At 39.6% G+C, this 18267-nt stretch overlaps 3 protein-coding genes across 3 annotated transcripts in view; 2 read left to right on the forward strand and 1 right to left on the reverse strand.

Annotated features, from left to right (window-relative positions):
- The first annotated feature begins 624 nt into the window (after positions 1–624).
- LOC110058243 (uncharacterized) lies at positions 625–4942 on the forward strand. The gene is made up of 4 exons (XM_089289111.1): positions 625–1035; positions 2371–2413; positions 2924–3162; positions 3639–4942. Exons 1-4 carry the CDS (start codon positions 685–687, stop codon positions 3999–4001), a joined length of 996 nt encoding a protein of 331 aa, XP_089145237.1. The 5' UTR covers positions 625–684; the 3' UTR covers positions 4002–4942.
- LOC110058503 (ciliary microtubule inner protein 2C-like) lies at positions 4697–7243 on the reverse strand. Its single transcript, XM_020765154.2, has 4 exons — positions 7148–7243; positions 6373–6661; positions 5471–5556; positions 4697–4886 (listed from the first exon to the last, which is right to left on the reverse strand). Exons 1-4 carry the CDS (start codon positions 7207–7209, stop codon positions 4697–4699), a joined length of 627 nt encoding a protein of 208 aa, XP_020620813.2. The 5' UTR covers positions 7210–7243.
- A 1383-nt stretch (positions 7244–8626) lies between these two features.
- LOC110058501 (uncharacterized) overlaps positions 8627–18267 on the forward strand; it is a 12645-nt gene continuing 3004 nt past the window's right edge. Inside the window, exons 1-16 of the mRNA XM_089289089.1 lie at positions 8627–8964; positions 9230–9323; positions 9496–9603; positions 9743–9836; positions 9999–10130; positions 11312–11437; positions 12052–12098; positions 12410–12486; positions 12735–12804; positions 13312–13426; positions 13856–13906; positions 14047–14113; positions 14973–15082; positions 15890–15976; positions 16775–16960; positions 17469–17641. Coding sequence (XP_089145215.1) covers positions 8840–8964; positions 9230–9323; positions 9496–9603; positions 9743–9836; positions 9999–10130; positions 11312–11437; positions 12052–12098; positions 12410–12486; positions 12735–12804; positions 13312–13426; positions 13856–13906; positions 14047–14113; positions 14973–15082; positions 15890–15976; positions 16775–16960; positions 17469–17641 — 1662 coding nt within the window. The 5' untranslated portion in view covers positions 8627–8839. The remainder of the gene's footprint in view (positions 8965–9229; positions 9324–9495; positions 9604–9742; positions 9837–9998; positions 10131–11311; positions 11438–12051; positions 12099–12409; positions 12487–12734; positions 12805–13311; positions 13427–13855; positions 13907–14046; positions 14114–14972; positions 15083–15889; positions 15977–16774; positions 16961–17468; positions 17642–18267) is intronic.

The raw sequence follows: 18267 nt of genomic DNA on the forward strand, positions 1-18267 counted from the left end.
TATAGTAATTCCAAACATATAGCAAAGACATTGGTGACTCTTAGGCTACCTATTATTATTAATATTTCAAGCAGAGAACTGTTGGCTACTGAAACAAAGAGATTACATGTTTAACCTTTTTTTTTTTGGTTACGTGTTGGACATTACATCAAAATTCATGTTTGTCAACGGATACAGTACCTTCCCTAATCTTATTCCGGACTTAAATAACCGAACGCGACCTAAAATTTGGTGTAGAAATTGAATTGCGATAAATGCATTTTTCAAAATTGTGGTGTAATTAGCTTAACATTAACGTGGACATGGAATCACGGAGTCAAATTTCAAATTTCATTCCGTAGTGAAACTTTTTCACCAATATGGGTTTTATGACACAACAGTAAAGAATAGGTCTCTGGATTCTTTTTAAGTGTGCTAACAACGGTTTCGTTGTCTGCCCTTAAATTGACACCTGTTAATCAGTCAATTTTTCCCCACTAATTCAGGAAATTATTTCAACATTGAAATTAGCGATGACTTCCGAAGACTGTCAAGCACCTCTGAATTTTATCTACCAATCATGTCTTATTACGGAGTGCGATTATCGCAAACTTCATATGACAAGAAAATCGTGCACAACAAAAATTTTTTTTTTAATTAAGTCAACTTCGTTCTCGAGTTCCATTCTGGCTTCTCGTGTCAACGATGGAAAACGCGAAAGTTTCGTTATCAATTATGTTTCAATGCTTGCTATATATTGCCGTTTTCGCTGACGACGAAACATTCACCACTTCTCGTTCGTCATACTTCACAACGCGAGAAAATAAACGCCTGGAGGAGCACGTTGTCAAACGGTTTAATTCTCCTAGCCTGTTATCGTGCAGCCATCAATGTGCGAGAAATACATGGTGCACTTCTGCCAACTTCAAGTTGCCATCAAAGGAGAACGGCCAAGCCGGAACTTGTGAGCTGAACAAGCACAACATTTCTGTCGTCAGTAGTGAAAATACAGAATTTCGTGATCAGCAGGGCGTCATGTTTTTGATGTTCTTGGAGGTAAAATTTATTAGATATAGGCTACTTTCAAGCATTTGCAAAAGAAGACCACTTTTAGTATCGAATTGCTCATTTTCTTATAGAACAGTATTTCGTTGATCGTAAAATGTAAAATTTACCCCTGAGCGAAAAATGGGAGCATTGCTCATGAAAAGTGATAATATCATGTGCAATTTGGCAAATTGATCAGTATTTGAAGAAGACAGTGCTTTTAAATTAACGTGTTTGAACTGAAATTTTAACATGACAAGGGAAGTTTTATGGTTTATTTCTGGTAATATGGTCCTTACCTTTCGAAGCGAAAATGACAGAACTTAATAAAATGAACAATGGTTCTATCCAAGTGTCATCATAATCAAATAAATTTTGTGATAAAAAAATATTGGCTTTTAAGACATGGTCGATGGCTGAATGTCGTGTATGAGGTTGCTATGTAAATACGGATGACAAGACATCACATCTCTAACCATAGTTTTAATTCGTGAAGGAAAACGGCTGCTTCAGTATGTTTACACACACGGAACTCAGTGAGTTGAGAGAATTTACGTGGAGAACTTAATTTTCCGGCCGTTCCTGACTAGGTGAAAAGCTTCTGTTGTGTTCCGGCAACATTTTTATAACAACTGATACTTTTAACAATTTCTTAATGCTTCACCAGCGAGCTGAAACCATGTCAGGTGAGGTGGCGCTAAATTTGATTTATCTCCGGTCAATTACATAGCATTTCTTCATTAACTGTATGGTTCAGTGAGGTTTGAACGAACTTCAAATTTTTGGAAATGGAAGGAGAGAGCTTAATGGGACAGACGGGTCGTGTTATAAGTAAAAAACACGCAGACTTTGTACATTTGCATCACGGGGAAGACTTGCATAGTCATTAGTCTTTGTTAATCAACTAAGGGGGCCGTGCTTTTTTGTATTCTTATTTGCCATCCAGAAACCACGACAATCTTCCTCAAAATACCTGCATCCAACATTGAAGGGTAAGCGATTTTCAAATTTAAAAAAAAAAAAAGCGAAACGAACACGTTCAACCCATGGCTGGAGTCCTTAAATGTATTCCCGGGGAATTAGCTGTAGATATTGTGTAAACACTCTTTCCACCTAAGGGTATAAATGAGCACAGGGTGGGAAGGAAGGGGAAGCTGGAGCGGGAGACTGGCTACATTCCACGTTCTAGGGAGATCAAGGTACCAATACGCCGGATCCCAATCTCTTCGGTTTATCTCCGTCAGCATGAAAATTAAACAAACTTTTAGAGCCTGCAACCTAATCTACTCTATTAGGGTCCTAGAAAAGCTTTCATTTTTATTTCAGATTTGTTTTTCTGTTTAGGGTTGTCATCAGTTCGACAGTGACGGGATCTGCGTAATTACAGGTACGGACAACATGGGCGTAGCCAGGATTTTTTAAAGGGAGGGGTCACACTGTGTCAAAGTGAGGGTACTCACCAGAATGTCATGTCGTTTTCGCCACCTGTTGTAGGTTGCTTGCTCAAAAAAAGCTTTCAAAAGGGGGGTCACGGGCACTCCGGGAACGTCCTAGCTACGCCCCTGGACAAAACTCGCGTTTTAGCGTACTAAATGCTCTAACGCATTGCCCCTACTAATAGAGCTGTCTGGATTCGAGCACTGACCGGGGTCACTGTTTTGTGCCAGTCTTACAGCAGATAAGTAACTCTCCTAGTGTTTTTCCGCCACGCTGAACTGTAAGGTGACCTGATAAATGATTGAGGTATACTGGCGATGGAATTACATCCCACCCAATATAAGGCTGCTAGCAATACTCCTGGCCGCTAGACGCCAACTTCTGGCTGCAATAACGCGTGGTAACTGAGTTAAGAGTGTCTCTTCTTTACTCGATGAGTACTTTCCTTCCTTCAATTCAGGAAAGAGCTGCCGAGACATTAAGAGAGTACATCCACATGCTCGCGATGGAATGTACCGCATACAGCCGGATAGCGGAATCAAGATGTTCTCGGCGTACTGTGATATGACGTCATTTGGTGGCGGATGGACAATGTGCTACTCAGCCAACAATGTAGTTAATCCAAAAGTGGAAGTGACGTATGATGAAATGCTACGTTATGGAACAAATGGTTACAGATCAGACTGCAACAACATACCGGTAACCGTGCTCATTTTACTGAGCTCTTGCAAAATGCATGCTATTATTCTCAAATTCCATGCTCTTTGCAGCACTCGGAATACTGTGTGGCATTGAAGCTCTGGTATAATGATTAAACTTTTGAGCTCCCCAATATTAATACGATCGCTTTATGAGAACTAACCCAGTTCCAAATCCAATTACAGGCCGCTTTAAACACAGTGAACTATAAGAATTCGGTAAATTATCAACACAACAAACCTGTCTCGTAAGTATAAATATATTATGTTTAATATCTCAGTCCCCCCCTTTCTTTTAACCCTTAAGTCTTGTAGTGGTGGGTATATCCTTTCATATGACCCCCCCGGCCCCCCACCTTTATATAGATGTGTGTAGATGTACCTCGAGTCTTCGTTCCTCACTGCAGATGCTGGATACGGGGGTGCAAGTACAAATGTATCCGAATATTTTTCCCATTAAAACCTTTTTTATTGCAGTTTCACGAGATTCTTTTCGTGGACGAAGCGACAGGACAAAAAGCCTTTTTCACATACAAGCTCAGTTCCACTCTTGTAGCCGCAGCAAATTACGGAAAACAATTTCCATCAACATGGCTTGGAAATGGCGTAGCAGACACAAAGTATGAGTATCAGTTGCTTATCTGCGATACATATTTTTACTCTGGCTACTTCATATCCGGTTATACACGCTGCTATAAAGTATGCACTCGTTGGTGCAGTGACATACTCTCTCCCTACTTCCGGTCAGCGTCTACCAACTCAGGTTTTGCCGGAGTCGCCTTTAACATCAATGGTCATTTTCCTCGAAAACCCCGCCTAATCAGTGTTGGGTTAAGATGAATCGCACTTTAATGGTCTTCAAGTGACGTTCAGACAAACCAGAACTGAGGTCTTTTTTAACGGCTATTGAAAGCGCTTTGGAATGCACCAGGCCTCTCTCATGCTGGATACCGTAGCCTAGCTCCCAGCCCTCCTCGTTCCGGGCATTAGCTCGTGGACCATCGATCACAAGATGGAAGACTTACTGGTTCCCAGGATATCGTCGTTCGTGATCTGAGAGCGCTAAAAGGAGGAAGCTAGGGACTACGCTACAGCCAGCTTCTTAACAACCTGGGACAGTTTTCAATAACTAAGTTTGGCAGGGAGTTCCACAGCTGTAGATATTGTGCAAGCTACTTTAAGTCTAAATTGAAACACTAAGATATATATTTAAACGTTGTTTATTTGTCAGGTCTGTTTCAGTGATTCAAATCTTTGAAAGTTATCGAGATAACAAAGAAATAATTGAACCGCATCGAGTTTCCTCCGTCGGCGAAGTTAAAAGAAAGAAAACGAAGTAGGTAAATGTTATGAAAAAAATTCAAAATTTAAGTGGCATTTGAAATGCTCTTTTAAGCAAGGAAAATACAATTAAAAACGACCTCCAGATACAGTGGAGAGAAACTCTCGGGAACGTTACGATTTGATTTTAACTTGCGTTTGAATCAGCTCTTAATTCAGATTATCACGCGCATTGGCGTTGGAGGTCCTTAATCTTATCTCTTCTCAAAGTACACATCTCTCAAGGCCCGGTCCCTCCAGGTACACATTGAAGTGGGGCTGATTTTGAGGGAGAGCCCAAGATGGGTTGTGCACTTCCCGTTAATAGTTTGTATAAGTTCGCCACTCAAGGGACAACTTATTTTCACTCCGTTGCAAAAGAAGTTGTCGTCCGTTATCTTGGGTCTTCAAAGCAAAATAAAATGAAACAGAGAAATTAAATAACATTTTTAATACGTAAACTGCGTAGCGTCTCAGATTGCAATTCGTAGATTAGCGAAAAAGTACATAGTGAGCAACTAATTTTTGTCAGACGTTGCTAAATGACATGACAATATAATACCTTACTTCAGGAAGACGTCTAGCTGCTGTACGCACACATCCTTATAGTCCAGTTCTGGCCCTCTCTCTGTCACGCAGCGCTACGCTCTCTCTCCAGAAGGACCCTCTCTCCAAAAAGCGTAGCGCTGCGTGACAAAGAGAGAGGGAGAGAACTGGACCGACGTCCTTATGTCACATATTAAAGGACGTCTTGCGTAGGACGCTAGGAGCCGTCACGAGGGCTAGTGTTACATTCTCTTTTTGGATTATATTCTGTTTTTGGATCGAAGCAAAAGAATCCTCTCGAGAGTTTTACCAAATAGGAGATTCGCCAAATCAGGAAATATTGTTTACCCAGTGAATTGAAACTCTGGACCAATGTTGATTTAACACCACCTCTATAGCCTCAGCAGTTTATAATTATCTGTTTCTTGGGATTCTCAACTTACCCTTCTTTTCGTGAGATAATAAAGTGTTCCACTCGTTGAACTGTGCCGCTTCTATCCATGTAGTGATCACGATGGCTCTGGGCAAGCTTAAAATGATACATATACAAAACGAAGTGTAAACAATAGCCCTAACTCGTGTGTACTGGGTTACTTTGTACTCTCTCAGCCCATACAAGTGTAACGGCGAGTTAATAACCTGTATAGAACACTTTATAATCAATCAATCAATCAATCAATCAATCAATCTGTCACCTTATAGTAACGGAAAGGTGTTCACCATGGCGTAGATGGAAAAGACTTGTGATTAAAAAAAAAAAACACCAGACTTGTTGGCTATAATCATCTCACATCCAACAAGCGCGAGTGGAATAATTATTCTGTTGAAAACACTCCCAAAATATAGAAAACTAAATTAAAATAAAAATAAAAATGCCCCCAAAAGTTACGCCTACGCTCAGACCATATCTGTAACATGGTATAACGGCTCATATACCATGATGGCTAAGCCAAAGAAAACTCTTCAATTGTAATATCCCAGGGGCGGATCCAGAATTTTTCTTAGGAGGGGATGCACCACTAAGGAATAGCGTAACTGACTGGTGAGGTAAACAAATTTTAAAAGCGAATACGAAGAAGAAGGCTTCGTGTCAAAAGGGGAGGGGGGTGCGGACCCCTGCACCCTCTTCCTAAATCAGCCCCTGTATCTAATGATCCAGTTTTTTCAAAATGGGAGATACACCTATCTAAAACTACAATCGTAGTGTTCTTAAGCTTTTGTGGTCGCCAACATGACGAACCGAAACGGGTGCAAGTATCCATAGCCACTCATCACAAATGTATCAAACTGGAAATCGACTTTACATTATTTTTTCTAACTTTGTTGTGCATCGGTTAAGTAATACCTGGTCAAATTTTTTTAGTTCTCTTCCTCTTTCGTGCTCGTTGAATAACGAATATTTCTTAGCATTTCGCCATCGCTCCCTTGTTCTCGTTCTAGCAGCAAGCACAAGGTTTGGATTGTTGGAGTACACAGTTGGGAATTCAGTTCTCCCATCACCACTTGTTCCTGACTGCCTCATCACACTGCTATTCAGCTTAGCTGTCCTTTTCTCCTGGAAGCATTTCGCCGTGGTGTTACCGAATGTGTCGCCGTAATGCCAGAACTTTGCTTGAGGACAGTAGCCTGCATATCTGAGAAGTAACAAGTCATTCAGCATAGAAAATATTGTCTGTTTTATAGAAATTGCTAGTGCTACAGTACAACGAATTATACAAAACGTCAGGATGTTACATATGGACGCTCTGATCGAACAAGGGGAAGCACATAGCTGTCAAAATAAGCCAATCAGAATTGAACTCTTTAAAGTAACCACACGTGATTAGTCATAAGCGCGGGAAAATGCACGTGATCAGTTCACCATTGGGTTTGGTCTTACATTTGAATCTTTTTTGGAGTTTTTGTTGTTGTCTTTTTTTAGCAAAACCAAATTAATAAATTCTGAATAATCGACACTCGAATTAAAAACTGTTCTTTTGCACCTGTCATTTAATGCCCTTTGCTAAGGCTTATTGGTTCAACAAACCACTTGCAATGATGGAAGACATGCAAGAACACTTGTCTTCCTTGCCTCCACGCAGAAACCCGCGTGATATACCATAATGTAAAATATATCTTACCCTGGCATATGTTTGGGATCCTGAAACGTGGTTTGGTTTGTTGTGTTAAAAGGCGAAAGCATCTCGATCAACAAGGAAAAACGGTGTAAACTTTGAAAAAAAAATGAAGAAAAATGCTTATCGAGTAACTGGTCTCTCTAACAAAACTCTTAGAAAGGTTTGTTACGTCTGTCTATTTAATTTATGACGTCACAGACAGAGCGCGCGCTGATGGCAATAAAGGTAACAGGGGGGTAGGGGTATGTTTTTTTTATCATTCCGAGAAAGTGTGATTCCGTTTAGACGAAGGTCTGAGACTTGACTCATAAAATTTCAAATCAGTCATCTTGCTGCGCTCTAGTCCGTGCGATGTCTCTAGGATTTTTGTTATTTACGCCCGAATCGATTTATACTGATGGTCAGGATGTCAGGTTGGCCGCAGCCAACTAGAGCTAACAAATAATTAGGTCCGTCCACACCACCCGGTGAAATACGAAAACGGAGGTTTCACTCTGAAAACGCATCAAATGTTTTCCATCCACACTACGCCGGAGGAACTAAAAAACGCAACAATCACCGCTCATTTTGAATTTTTGTTTGAGAAAAACTCGGTCAGGCAAATTACACGGAAACAAAAAGCCAGCGTTTTCAAATTCCTCTGATTTGAAGAGCGTTTACGAAAAGCTCCGTTTCCGTGACGAATCAGTAGTGTGGACGGTAGGCCTAACCGCAAGAAATAAAGTTCTCCGGCCGCTTGATGGACGCTGGGCTCCTGAATATACAAAGATGGTCGAAATCTGTAGTTCTGCATAGTTTGAAATTTCTCGGGTCAAACATTCATTCTTTCCATTATTTATTTGAGTTACGATTCAATCAAAAACAGTTTTTGAGGAAAAATGAAACGTTAACGTAAGCACACGTACTGATTGACGATTATCAAAACTTGAAAGAACGTGGTGAAATAATTTACTAAATCCATCTTTGCTGGGCGGAAATAACGTTTGACCTAAGCGTTCTTTTTTTTTTTCTCTCGCGGGTTGGCAAGACAGGTCAGTTAGAAAAGTCGTTTTTTTTTTTCCTGCGGAGGAGACTAGCTCGCAGTTTACGTCAAAATTCCCTAGGTAACGGGTCATGTTTTCCTGCAGTGGTTAAATAGCTGTGATAGTTGCTAATACCCCGCATTAACGAAACGGACGGACAGCGACGATTCAGCCTATTATTCCGACATGGGACTTGGCGGCTCAATGTTTTACGAGAATCCGCTGAAAAGCTAAACTCTCTAAAACCGCGATATCCTGAATACTGGAGGGTTTTCCTTCTCGCTCATACGGCAGGACACTTCGGCCTCCGGCTGACCTATCACATGTGTCAAGCCGCATAAAGAGTCCGGAAAGAGTTGACCAACGCGACATCGGCATGAAAAGCCCGCGGCATTAAATGCACGCGGAAGCCGCTTTAAGGCAAAGACTGGTACCTAATTTAACTCGACCCAGTCTTCACTCAAGACAAAGGCGGTTGTTTTCGAATGAGATTTTGTCTTTAGCTTCTCTTCAGCACGATCGCAGTGAAGTAAATTACTCACCATTGCGAACTTTAAATCCCTGCAGCCACCAGATAGGAATCCACCTTTTCATCTAGCATATGTAATCACGATTAAGGATCGGCAACAGACAAGCTTTAAAGAGCCTGAGAACAGACTACGCTGAAACAAAAATGGCGACCGCGACTATGGATCCCGTGCGTGTTGGTGATGTATCGTTCTACGATCGTTATGGCTTTGCTGTGTATAATCCAGAATCAGAACTTGCGGGAGAAGATTGCAGAACTCATGAATACAAGTAAGAAAGTGATATTGATTCTTAAATGGTGGCAACGGTAACAGAAGTTTGCGTAAATCTGCTGTACCGTACATGCAAGTTTACATGTACATTGTAATAAGTAAGCCTAGCTATAAAATCATAAGCGAAGCTTATTTGTGAGGTCGTCAGAAAAGTCTCAACGGCTTGATGTTGAATAATAAACAGTGTATGTATTCTTCGTATGGTAATAAATAAACTTTTTCTATCAAAAGCTTTAAGTCCACTTTCTATCTCTCCTATTCAGCGAACAATCCGATGGGGAATGTTCCAAAACAAGACAATTTTGGGCAAAGATGCTTGAAAATTGGGAAGAAAATCAGCTCTTTTCTCCAAAGCAGGTGGGTTGAAATGTGTTCAGAAATGCCTAATCACCATAAATAGTTGATTAATGTCGCAAATATTTCAATCTACAAGCTTGTGAAATACTCTTTATACATGTGCTGTGCATAGGTCTTCTAAGTTTGTGTTTAACCTTGTTTGAATTTTGTGTTCTTTGTATGAATCCTGCAGTTGCGGCACTTCATTAAACTGGGAATACCAGATGGCATGAGAGGAGAAGTTTGGAACAAGATGATTGGTAGTCAGGCTATCAAGGTTATCTCCTCATTTGATTATCAGGTAAATATCACGATTATTAACTCTGACAAAATCCAGTAGTGGGGATTTAGGCTAGTGTTGGATGGAAGAAGGAAGTGATATATTACTTTTATTTGTTTATTTGTTCGTTTGTTTATTTATTAATTTTCTTTCTGTGTAGGCCTGCTTAACCAAGATTCGCCAACACCTTGTTGACCTGGGAGTCAGTGAATATGGAGGGACAAACTGTATTTCAAGACTGGGGCAGATTGTTGGTAGGGACCACCAAACTTCCATTAATTATTTTTCACATGTCCAAGAGCAAAATTTACTTTCCTCAGGCAATCAGACCTGGGTTTTTTCTTTCCCTGCAAGTGCAGACAGTTTCAAAAATTATACTCTAAAATTCATCAAGTACTTTTTGATCTGGATTGTAGGATCACTGATTGATAACAAAAAAGAAAACATGATGATGATAGATAGCCCTGATACTGCCATCATGACAAGACAGTGGAAAAAGAAACTTCAAAAACAGATCTCTGTCTTCAGACAGATCATGCTAGATATTGGTAAGTAAATGGCCCATAAAATTTCACCTTGTACCTCCAACCCTCAACACAGGGGTTTCAAAATGTTTTGAAGTAGGCATCTGCAGTTGGAAGGGTAGGTAGCTATGACAAGTTAAGGGCCTCAAGGCCCCTCATCCTACAATGCGAAGGGCGCAAAATACAGCAGATGCTTTGAGATTTCCTTTTAATAAGCTTGCTATTGCATACAAAATTGAGTGTGAAGTTACTCTGCTGTCTTAAAGATTTATTAATTCAGATAAGACACAATACCAAGCTTGTTCTTCACAAGCTGATTGCTATAATCAGAGTAGCTGGCGATATATTTAAGCAAAAGAGCACTTTTTCCCTGCTTACACAGCCTTATTTAAATACAAGGAAGGTTGGGAGAATTTGAAAATTCTCCCAGTTGCCCCCCCCCCCCCCCAACCCTGAGTGTTACATGAGGCTATGTAAGTTATATGGAAAAAGTGCTCTATTGCTTTTATAAAATAATTTTCAAAAATAAATGCAAATCTAAAATGTCATTGTATACTCATCTAAACACACCTATCAACCAATGAGAGCATGCATAGTAGCTCAGTTATTTTAAAAAATCAAGTAGGTGGCAGAACTCTGGTGGTCACTGGCTTGCTTTGAAAATACTGACAACATTTTCATTATTATTATTTTGTTGCTGGAAATAAGAGTTCACAGTCTGCAAGTCTCTGTCAAATCTGAAGGTTGTTTTAAATATCTAGTTATCACACTGTGCAATAATTTGGGTTTAAGATACATGTACATGTAGTCAGCATGTACCAAAGGTGACAGTCAGCGCATGGATGTAAAACTGTCACACTCTCCCTCTTTCACTGATAAATTTATTGACTACAGCAGTTGGATAATACATGTAAATCTCTTATTAGATGGTTTGGTGTGTAGTATCGCTTTATAGTTTTACTCGTTGTTTGTTTTTTGACTCGCCCTTTGGGCACAACTCGTAAAAATACACAGCAATACTACACACCAAAACATCTAATAAGATACATAAATTTAACGTCTGGGCCGCATGTGCTTGTACATGCACTTGTTGCTCAGTTGGTTGCTCTTTGGGACTGAAGATGAGAGCACTTTAATCAGAATTTGAAATGTGTGTCACTCAGAAGCTAAGAAGTAAGATTGTTATCCTACTTTTATTACTCTAGACAGATCTTTTCCTAGCCATAAGATGTTCATGGAAGGAACCAATGAGGGAAAAGAAGGGCGTGCTGCCCTGTTTAGAGTTCTTGCAGTTTATGCAATGTACAATCCTCATGTGTCTTATTGCCAAGGTACACATACAGCACAAAACTGAGTATGTAAATGTTGTTAAATGTCTCTGTAGCAAGCCCGCTGTATTGATGCTGCCTCAAAATAACACATGTTCTGAATATTAGTTCTCCAAACAAAATCTATGTGCTGTAAAGAAAGCAGGAGACAAGAATATAGAGGTCATCAGTTACAGGCTGGTGTGTATTTTCCAGACATGTACAGAATGCCATCAACATTGTTAATATGTAGAAAGACAACACAATACTAAATTGTTACATACAACAGTTGCTAAAACATAAGTCAGGGGTAGTTATATTATTTTGCCAGTGTGTAATGAAGTTTGCTTTTACAGTCACAGTTTTTTTAAATCATAAAAAAAAAAGCCTAGTAAATTTTTGAAGTAAATCTTTTGTGACCTGGCTCAGTCTATTCGTAACCAGATTGCATCCTTTTTCCATCTAGGCTTATTTACAGTTTCATACCAGTTCAGGTATTTTATATGATAATTGCAATAAAACTGCAATAGAAAATGACAAACCATTCAGTCACTGCTTAAGGCAATTTGCTCTTGGTCTCAATATCACGCCATCTGTTGTATTTATTTATCTTTTCAAATTTATTTTGTTTCCTTCAGGCATGTCCTACATTGCTGGAATGTTTCTCATGAATATGGAAGAAGAGGTGAGAGTGGGACTGAGCACTACACTTAGACCAAGAGATAAGGGGACTGAGCACTACATTTGGTTGTACACTCAGTGCAGGGTCTTTTCAGTTTTTTCTTGATGGGAAATAAAAGAAAGTCGCGCAATTTTTTTTCAATTGTGTGAAGAAGAATTACTTCAGATTGCAAAGTGTTCAAGCCAAAGGTACACTGTAACTGAAATTATAAGTAATGTAGTGAAACATCTTCTAAAAGTAAAGGAAACTTCAAATATATCATAACCATTTATGATCAATTCTTTCATTTTCCCCTTCTTTTTTCTCTCTTTCAGGCTTCGTTTTGGTGTCTTGTGTCCATGTTCGAAAGACCAAAGTACCTAGCTGGTTATTTTAATGATTCTCTTGGCAAGTGAGTTCCTTAAATGCGACATAAAAAGAATCTATTGTATTACATTTATCTACAAAATACATGTTGTCATCTCTCGTTAGTTTTTATAGAATATTTTCTTATTTTTTCTTTAGAGTGATTAAATAAATGACATACATATGACCCTTCTTGCATGCAAGAACGTTTCTGAGGCTCTTTTGGGTATAACTATATTTACATGTACGTTTGCCTCTGCATCAGCCCATTGTTTGTGTTAATTTTGTTTGTAGGATTCAGAGACATGCGGCAGTTTTTGAGAGATTGATGAGACAGAGAAGAACCAAGCTTTACAAACACTTGGTAAAAATTTAATACTAACACTGTAACAACTTTTAATCGCTGTCAACTCAGTTACACTTAAGCAATAGATAAGAGGTTTTATTCCGTGTTTACATAGCCTCATCTAAACACGAGGGGGGTTGGGAGAATTCGAGACAGTTATGCAAACCCAAAATGCAGTCCAGGGTTCGCATAACTGTCTCGAATTGTCCCAACCCCCCTCGTGTTTAAATAAGACTATGTAAACACGGACAAACCCTCTATTGCTTTTATAAAATATTTCTCAAAAATACACGTGAATCTAAAACGTCACAGTTGTGTTAAGGTACTCTCATCTAAAAACACCTATCGACCAGTCAGGGTGTTCGTGGTATGATGTATCTCACATAGATTTATTTTATAAACATTGATATGTACTTGTCCTTTGGGGGTCGCAAGTGCTAAGTCGATCAGAATATTACATTTTTCTTTGCCATTTTGGCTTCAAGAACAAAACAGTTGACATGTTATCGTTGGTCCTGTATTTAGGAAGCGCAAGGTGTATTACCGCTGATGTACTTGACGCCGTGGCTCATGGCCCTGTTTACATCTCTACCCTGTTGGGACGCTGTACTCGCTATCTGGGACATGCTTCTGTTGGAAGGTTGGTACATCACTATACATGCACATGTATGTTATGAGCACAATGGTTATTTAATTTAACTGCAGGACCTACATCCCCCTGGTATGTTTGAATGACGTTTCCATGACTCGTTCATCATTTTCAAATTCGCAGAACCAAAGGCCAGATTCTTATGAGTTCTTTATATACTAAGAATGCGTGTGAAAGTCTCGTTGTCTTGCATGTGATTGAAAACTCTAGATACAATATGTGGAATGAACGATTAATCACTCCGTTATTATCTTCTTTTTAATTATTATTTTAATTTTGGTTGGCCTTAACGTCCTTAAGGGTTGGCCTAACAAGAAATTTCAAATTTAATTATCTTTTTATACATTCTAGCTTTTAACGCGCAACAAATCAACGGGATTTTTTGTTCAACATAACAGATATACTGGTTTTTACCCTCAGGTATGTCGGTGATCTTCCAAGTTGCCCTCGCCTTGTTGGATGTGCTCTCAGGTTTGTTCAGTTCTTCGTACATTAGATTGCAGTGCTTATACACCGCTCCTGTTCAGTTTTTTCAGCTTAGCAAACATAATAATGCCATTAGAAAGACGATCTATTATCTTTACAATTAGTTTACTATTCATTATTTTCAGTTGAGATTCTACCGCTGACAGAAATAGCGCAAGTTTTGCCAATCTTGCTGCATCCTCCAGCAAGTCTGTAAGTGCATTTTAAATAACGGTAAATGACAGAGTATATTTTCAATAATTTTAGCTTACAAAACAAATAATTATTACATTAGTTACAATGCAGATCTCATTACAATCTCTACTCACAGAACAATACTTACGTTGCTTACAAATGTCAATAGGGTTACTTACCCTGGCAACACAATACTCTACTTACAATTGAATACTGCTATTACTTGCAGAAAATACATTTACTTACAATACCGGCTACTTGCACTACTAACAATACAATACGTACAGTACACTCAGTTTCTTACAATACTTCCCGGGAATACTTACAATATGTTATGCGAAATACTTACATTACTTGCAGTACAGTATTCCAGCTATAATAAAATTCTAACATGTCGTACTGAATATGATCAAAAGAATGATGGAGTAATGTAATTTATCCAGTAAAGTCCGCGTATTGGAACGCCGCATAAATCTATTTCCAGACGTGAAAAAAAAGGATAAATTAGTATGAAGTTTAAACACACTGCGCTGAATAGGGACCACGGCGGAGAATTTTTAAATCGCCTAATTTAAGGTTTTAAAATGTGGGCAGAGCAAAACCTTGATCCCAAGTATACGTTGCATTTAATTCCACATGGGACGAATTGCCTTAAATCACCTAAAATACCGCTCAGAGATAAGCGAACTATCAAACGCGTTTCAAACTCGTTGAAAAAAGAAGTCAACACGTTGGCGCGTTTCTGCTAACACATTTGGAAACTCGTTTTTCATCAACGCGTTTCACCTGTGTTATCCATTTTGTCACTTGCAGTTTGTCTGCGCAGTGTGTCAACAGTCTATCATGATAGTAACATACATTGCCTATTTCTGCTCAGGGTAACTCGTGAAAAGTTAGTTACAGCGATCTGGAAAGTGAAACCGATTCCGAAGTGGGAAATCGACTCAATTCAAGCTGTGATAGACGAAGAAAAAGAAAATCTTCAAGGTAAAGTTCACGAGATAACAGTGAGAATTTTCACTCAAGAAAAGCCTCACATTACCCTGGGTGCCAGAGGTTTCCCACCGAAGCGAAGCGAAGTATTTCCGTCCCCCGCGGGCGAGAAAAAACCTCTGGTACCCAGGGAAGTGTTACATTCTCTCTTTATATGATCCCTGAATTTTATATATCCAGCCATGGTGTTGAATCCATCACTTCAATTTGAATTGATTGAATCAATATCATGGCTGCTAGGAGACGGGTTAACGTTAATCAATTATTTTGACGGGGGTGAGGCTGGGATGAAATCCGCGTTGTACGATTGAATAGGCGTGTTTTTTTCCCTTGTTTGTTTTGTTTTAACAAATAGCCCGTGAAAGCTGCCCGACTTTCAGTCTTCGGTTGTTATTAAGTTAAGTACTTTGCTTTGCCCAAGATCTAGCAACTGTGTATCTGGCACGGTTTGTTTGAAAGGTGGATAACGCTATCCACCGGAGAAATCACTATCCAGCGTGGTTTGTTTTGTAAACTTTTATCTACAGGATAGCGATTTATCCGGTGGATAGCGTTATTCAGCCTTCGAACAACTGGGGCCTGGTATTTTATTGTCGCGTGTTAATCCTCGATAACTACTGTATCTATATAATCATGATATCGGCTGAAATGTCTCACCATTGTGTTTAGGGAGGGGGGAGGGACGTGGCTGTGAATCTCTTTCTAAAAAAAGTTGTGTTGACGTGTGATGGTGTCACCAATCTCCTCGTTTGAAGGTTTGTAAGCTTTCCTCAGTGTTGACGTAATATTTACTCTTCACAGCTAAGAGAAGTAAAAGAAGTTTGAACGACCATGACGCCGGAAACAGGAGAAAAAAACAACGAACACTCAGCAACCAACCTTCTCAAGGTGAGGAACGCGATTCTTGAAGATAATGAGCCCGCGCTTACCTCTCCAGCGGTCCGGCCCGCGTCACATTCCGATCTCTTCTCTGGAGAAATGAAATCGCTAAAATTTATATACTACTGGTCAAAAAACAAGGAACGATGACTAGGTAATTTTAAGAGCGGACTGACTCGAGTCCAGTTGAAGCGTAAGTGTGAAAAAAAATGAAGACTCAGAGAATATTGTGCAATCCGAAGTATATTCCTTGTTTCCGAATGTAGTCCTCCGTTTATTGCTTCATTCTACTCAAAGTAATTAAGACTTGGTTTTAATAATTATGTAAATTCGGTTTTTTCGAACTTGAGGTGGAAAAGAATCTGAGTCTCCATCAGAAGTCGATCCCGTAACCCTCTGTACATGTTTACTGCTACGATCGGTAATGTCTAAAGCGTGCGGTTAAGATAGAGGAAAATAAAACGATGAAGATGTCAATTCAGTCGTCACGAGAATAGAACAAAGAGCAACGTTTATAGTCCCTTGGAGATGGTAAAAGTGTTGTCCGCGATCTGATACTTTTGTAGACTCGTACCCAGTCGCTTTTTACGTGAGGAAGAGAAGATTGGATACCAGGGTGGATTAAGGCGCGAGGGGTGTCATGGGAAGGGTCAAAGGAATCCATGACTTCACACGCGATCCACTCGACTCAGACCGTTTTCTCTTTAAACAATCCAATCTGAGCCGTAAATAGCGACTGGGTGCGAGTCTGATCTACTTTTGGCGACCGTTGCCTTCATGAGTTTTTCCTCTCTCTACCTCTCTTAGCCCTGCCTGAACCGTCCTTTTTCCAACGCTTCATTGGGCTGTTTTCATCAAAAGAAGAGCCTGAGATTCAATTCAAAACCAACGACATAGAGATGACCACATTTTCAGTCGTCAGCGGTCAGAGCCCGGATGTACTGATGCCTGCGTTATGTTGTTCAGCGGCAGGAAGAACACCGAATAGAAGAGGTTGGTTTGTTAACTGTGACCTTGTCACTCGACAAAGATTTTGGTTAGTAAGCCGTTCTTAATGAGTGTCTTAAAACCAAAACCAAAGTAGTCACTTAAGCCATTCACAAAGCACACAGGACGTCCAGTGGGCCAATTAAGACTCGAGTGTAGCAGAGTGCGGAGTTATGCAGAATTAGGATTTACACGGTTAAAGAAAAATCGTAAAATAAAAAAACTGCTTTCCAGACTTGGAAAGTCCGACATGGAATTTGAGGAATTGTTTAAAGTGGGAAATTACTGACTTTTATGAGGAGAACTTGTAACGAATGTTTGGTTAAAAAATAGGGCGAGTATTCGAGGAATTATGGACAGAAGTCATTTATTGGGAAATTTAATTTTACTCGAATTTTGCCCTGAGACTAACTGGAAACCAATATTTGGTCTTAAGCTGAAGTGGTGTAGATGATTATTCCCATCACATTGTGCAAAATTGACTTTATATATCGTGGCATAATTCGGCTAACAGGTAGTCCTAGGAGACCCTTAGCCCGGTCCAGACGTCAGCGAAATAAGGCGTCACAGAGAAGGTCCAACAATGGGAAGGATATGTTAAGAAAACGTCAAGTGGTGTGTCAGGGAACTCTGGGGAGTCCTGTGAGGAGAAATCAGCGGTTAGCAGGACTACGAACCCCGGTGGGGGTGAGTAAAATTAATGGAAACTTTGATGCAGATGTTTGGGTCTGTAAGTTGGTGGTAGATTTTTTTATATTAAAACCTGAGAGAGAATCCACCAGAAGTTCGAGTAACAAGTGGACAAAAACTTTGTAGCGAGGTTATTTACATTTTATAGCAAACTTCTGTGCCTTAATTATCTTCTCAAAAGAAATCATTTCGAACAATACCAAATGTCGAAAACAAATGTTGAAGTTCATTTGAAATACTTGAAAGTACTGGTGAAATCAAACTGATGATGAAATTTTAGCTGTGTTTGCACAATTTCTCTGAGCTTTGAAATTTATTTGCTCGACTTACTTCCCATGGAAAATTGTTTTTGGTGTTATTTCAGGCATCTAGCGACTGTAATATACATATATGTTATTTTCCGGCCTTGGTCGGTCCGTATTGGAAAAAACTGTGCCCGAGGTCTTGACTACGTTGTCGTCGACTGCTTTTTTTTTTTCTCTCTGCTGTGTTACTTAGAAAGCAACTTTTGTGTTCAATTTCAATTACAGCTGTTCAGTTCAAATCTGGCGAGCGCGTGCGTTTGACATTTCGGGCACAAATAGCGGTACTGTTTGCAGAATTTGTAGGGCTGATTTTACATG

The sequence above is a fragment of the Orbicella faveolata genome, unplaced genomic scaffold, assembly GCF_042242905.1.
Source record: "Orbicella faveolata isolate gen_17 unplaced genomic scaffold, um_ofav_v1 contig_2, whole genome shotgun sequence".
NCBI classification, from domain to species: Eukaryota; Metazoa; Cnidaria; class Anthozoa; order Scleractinia; family Merulinidae; genus Orbicella; species Orbicella faveolata.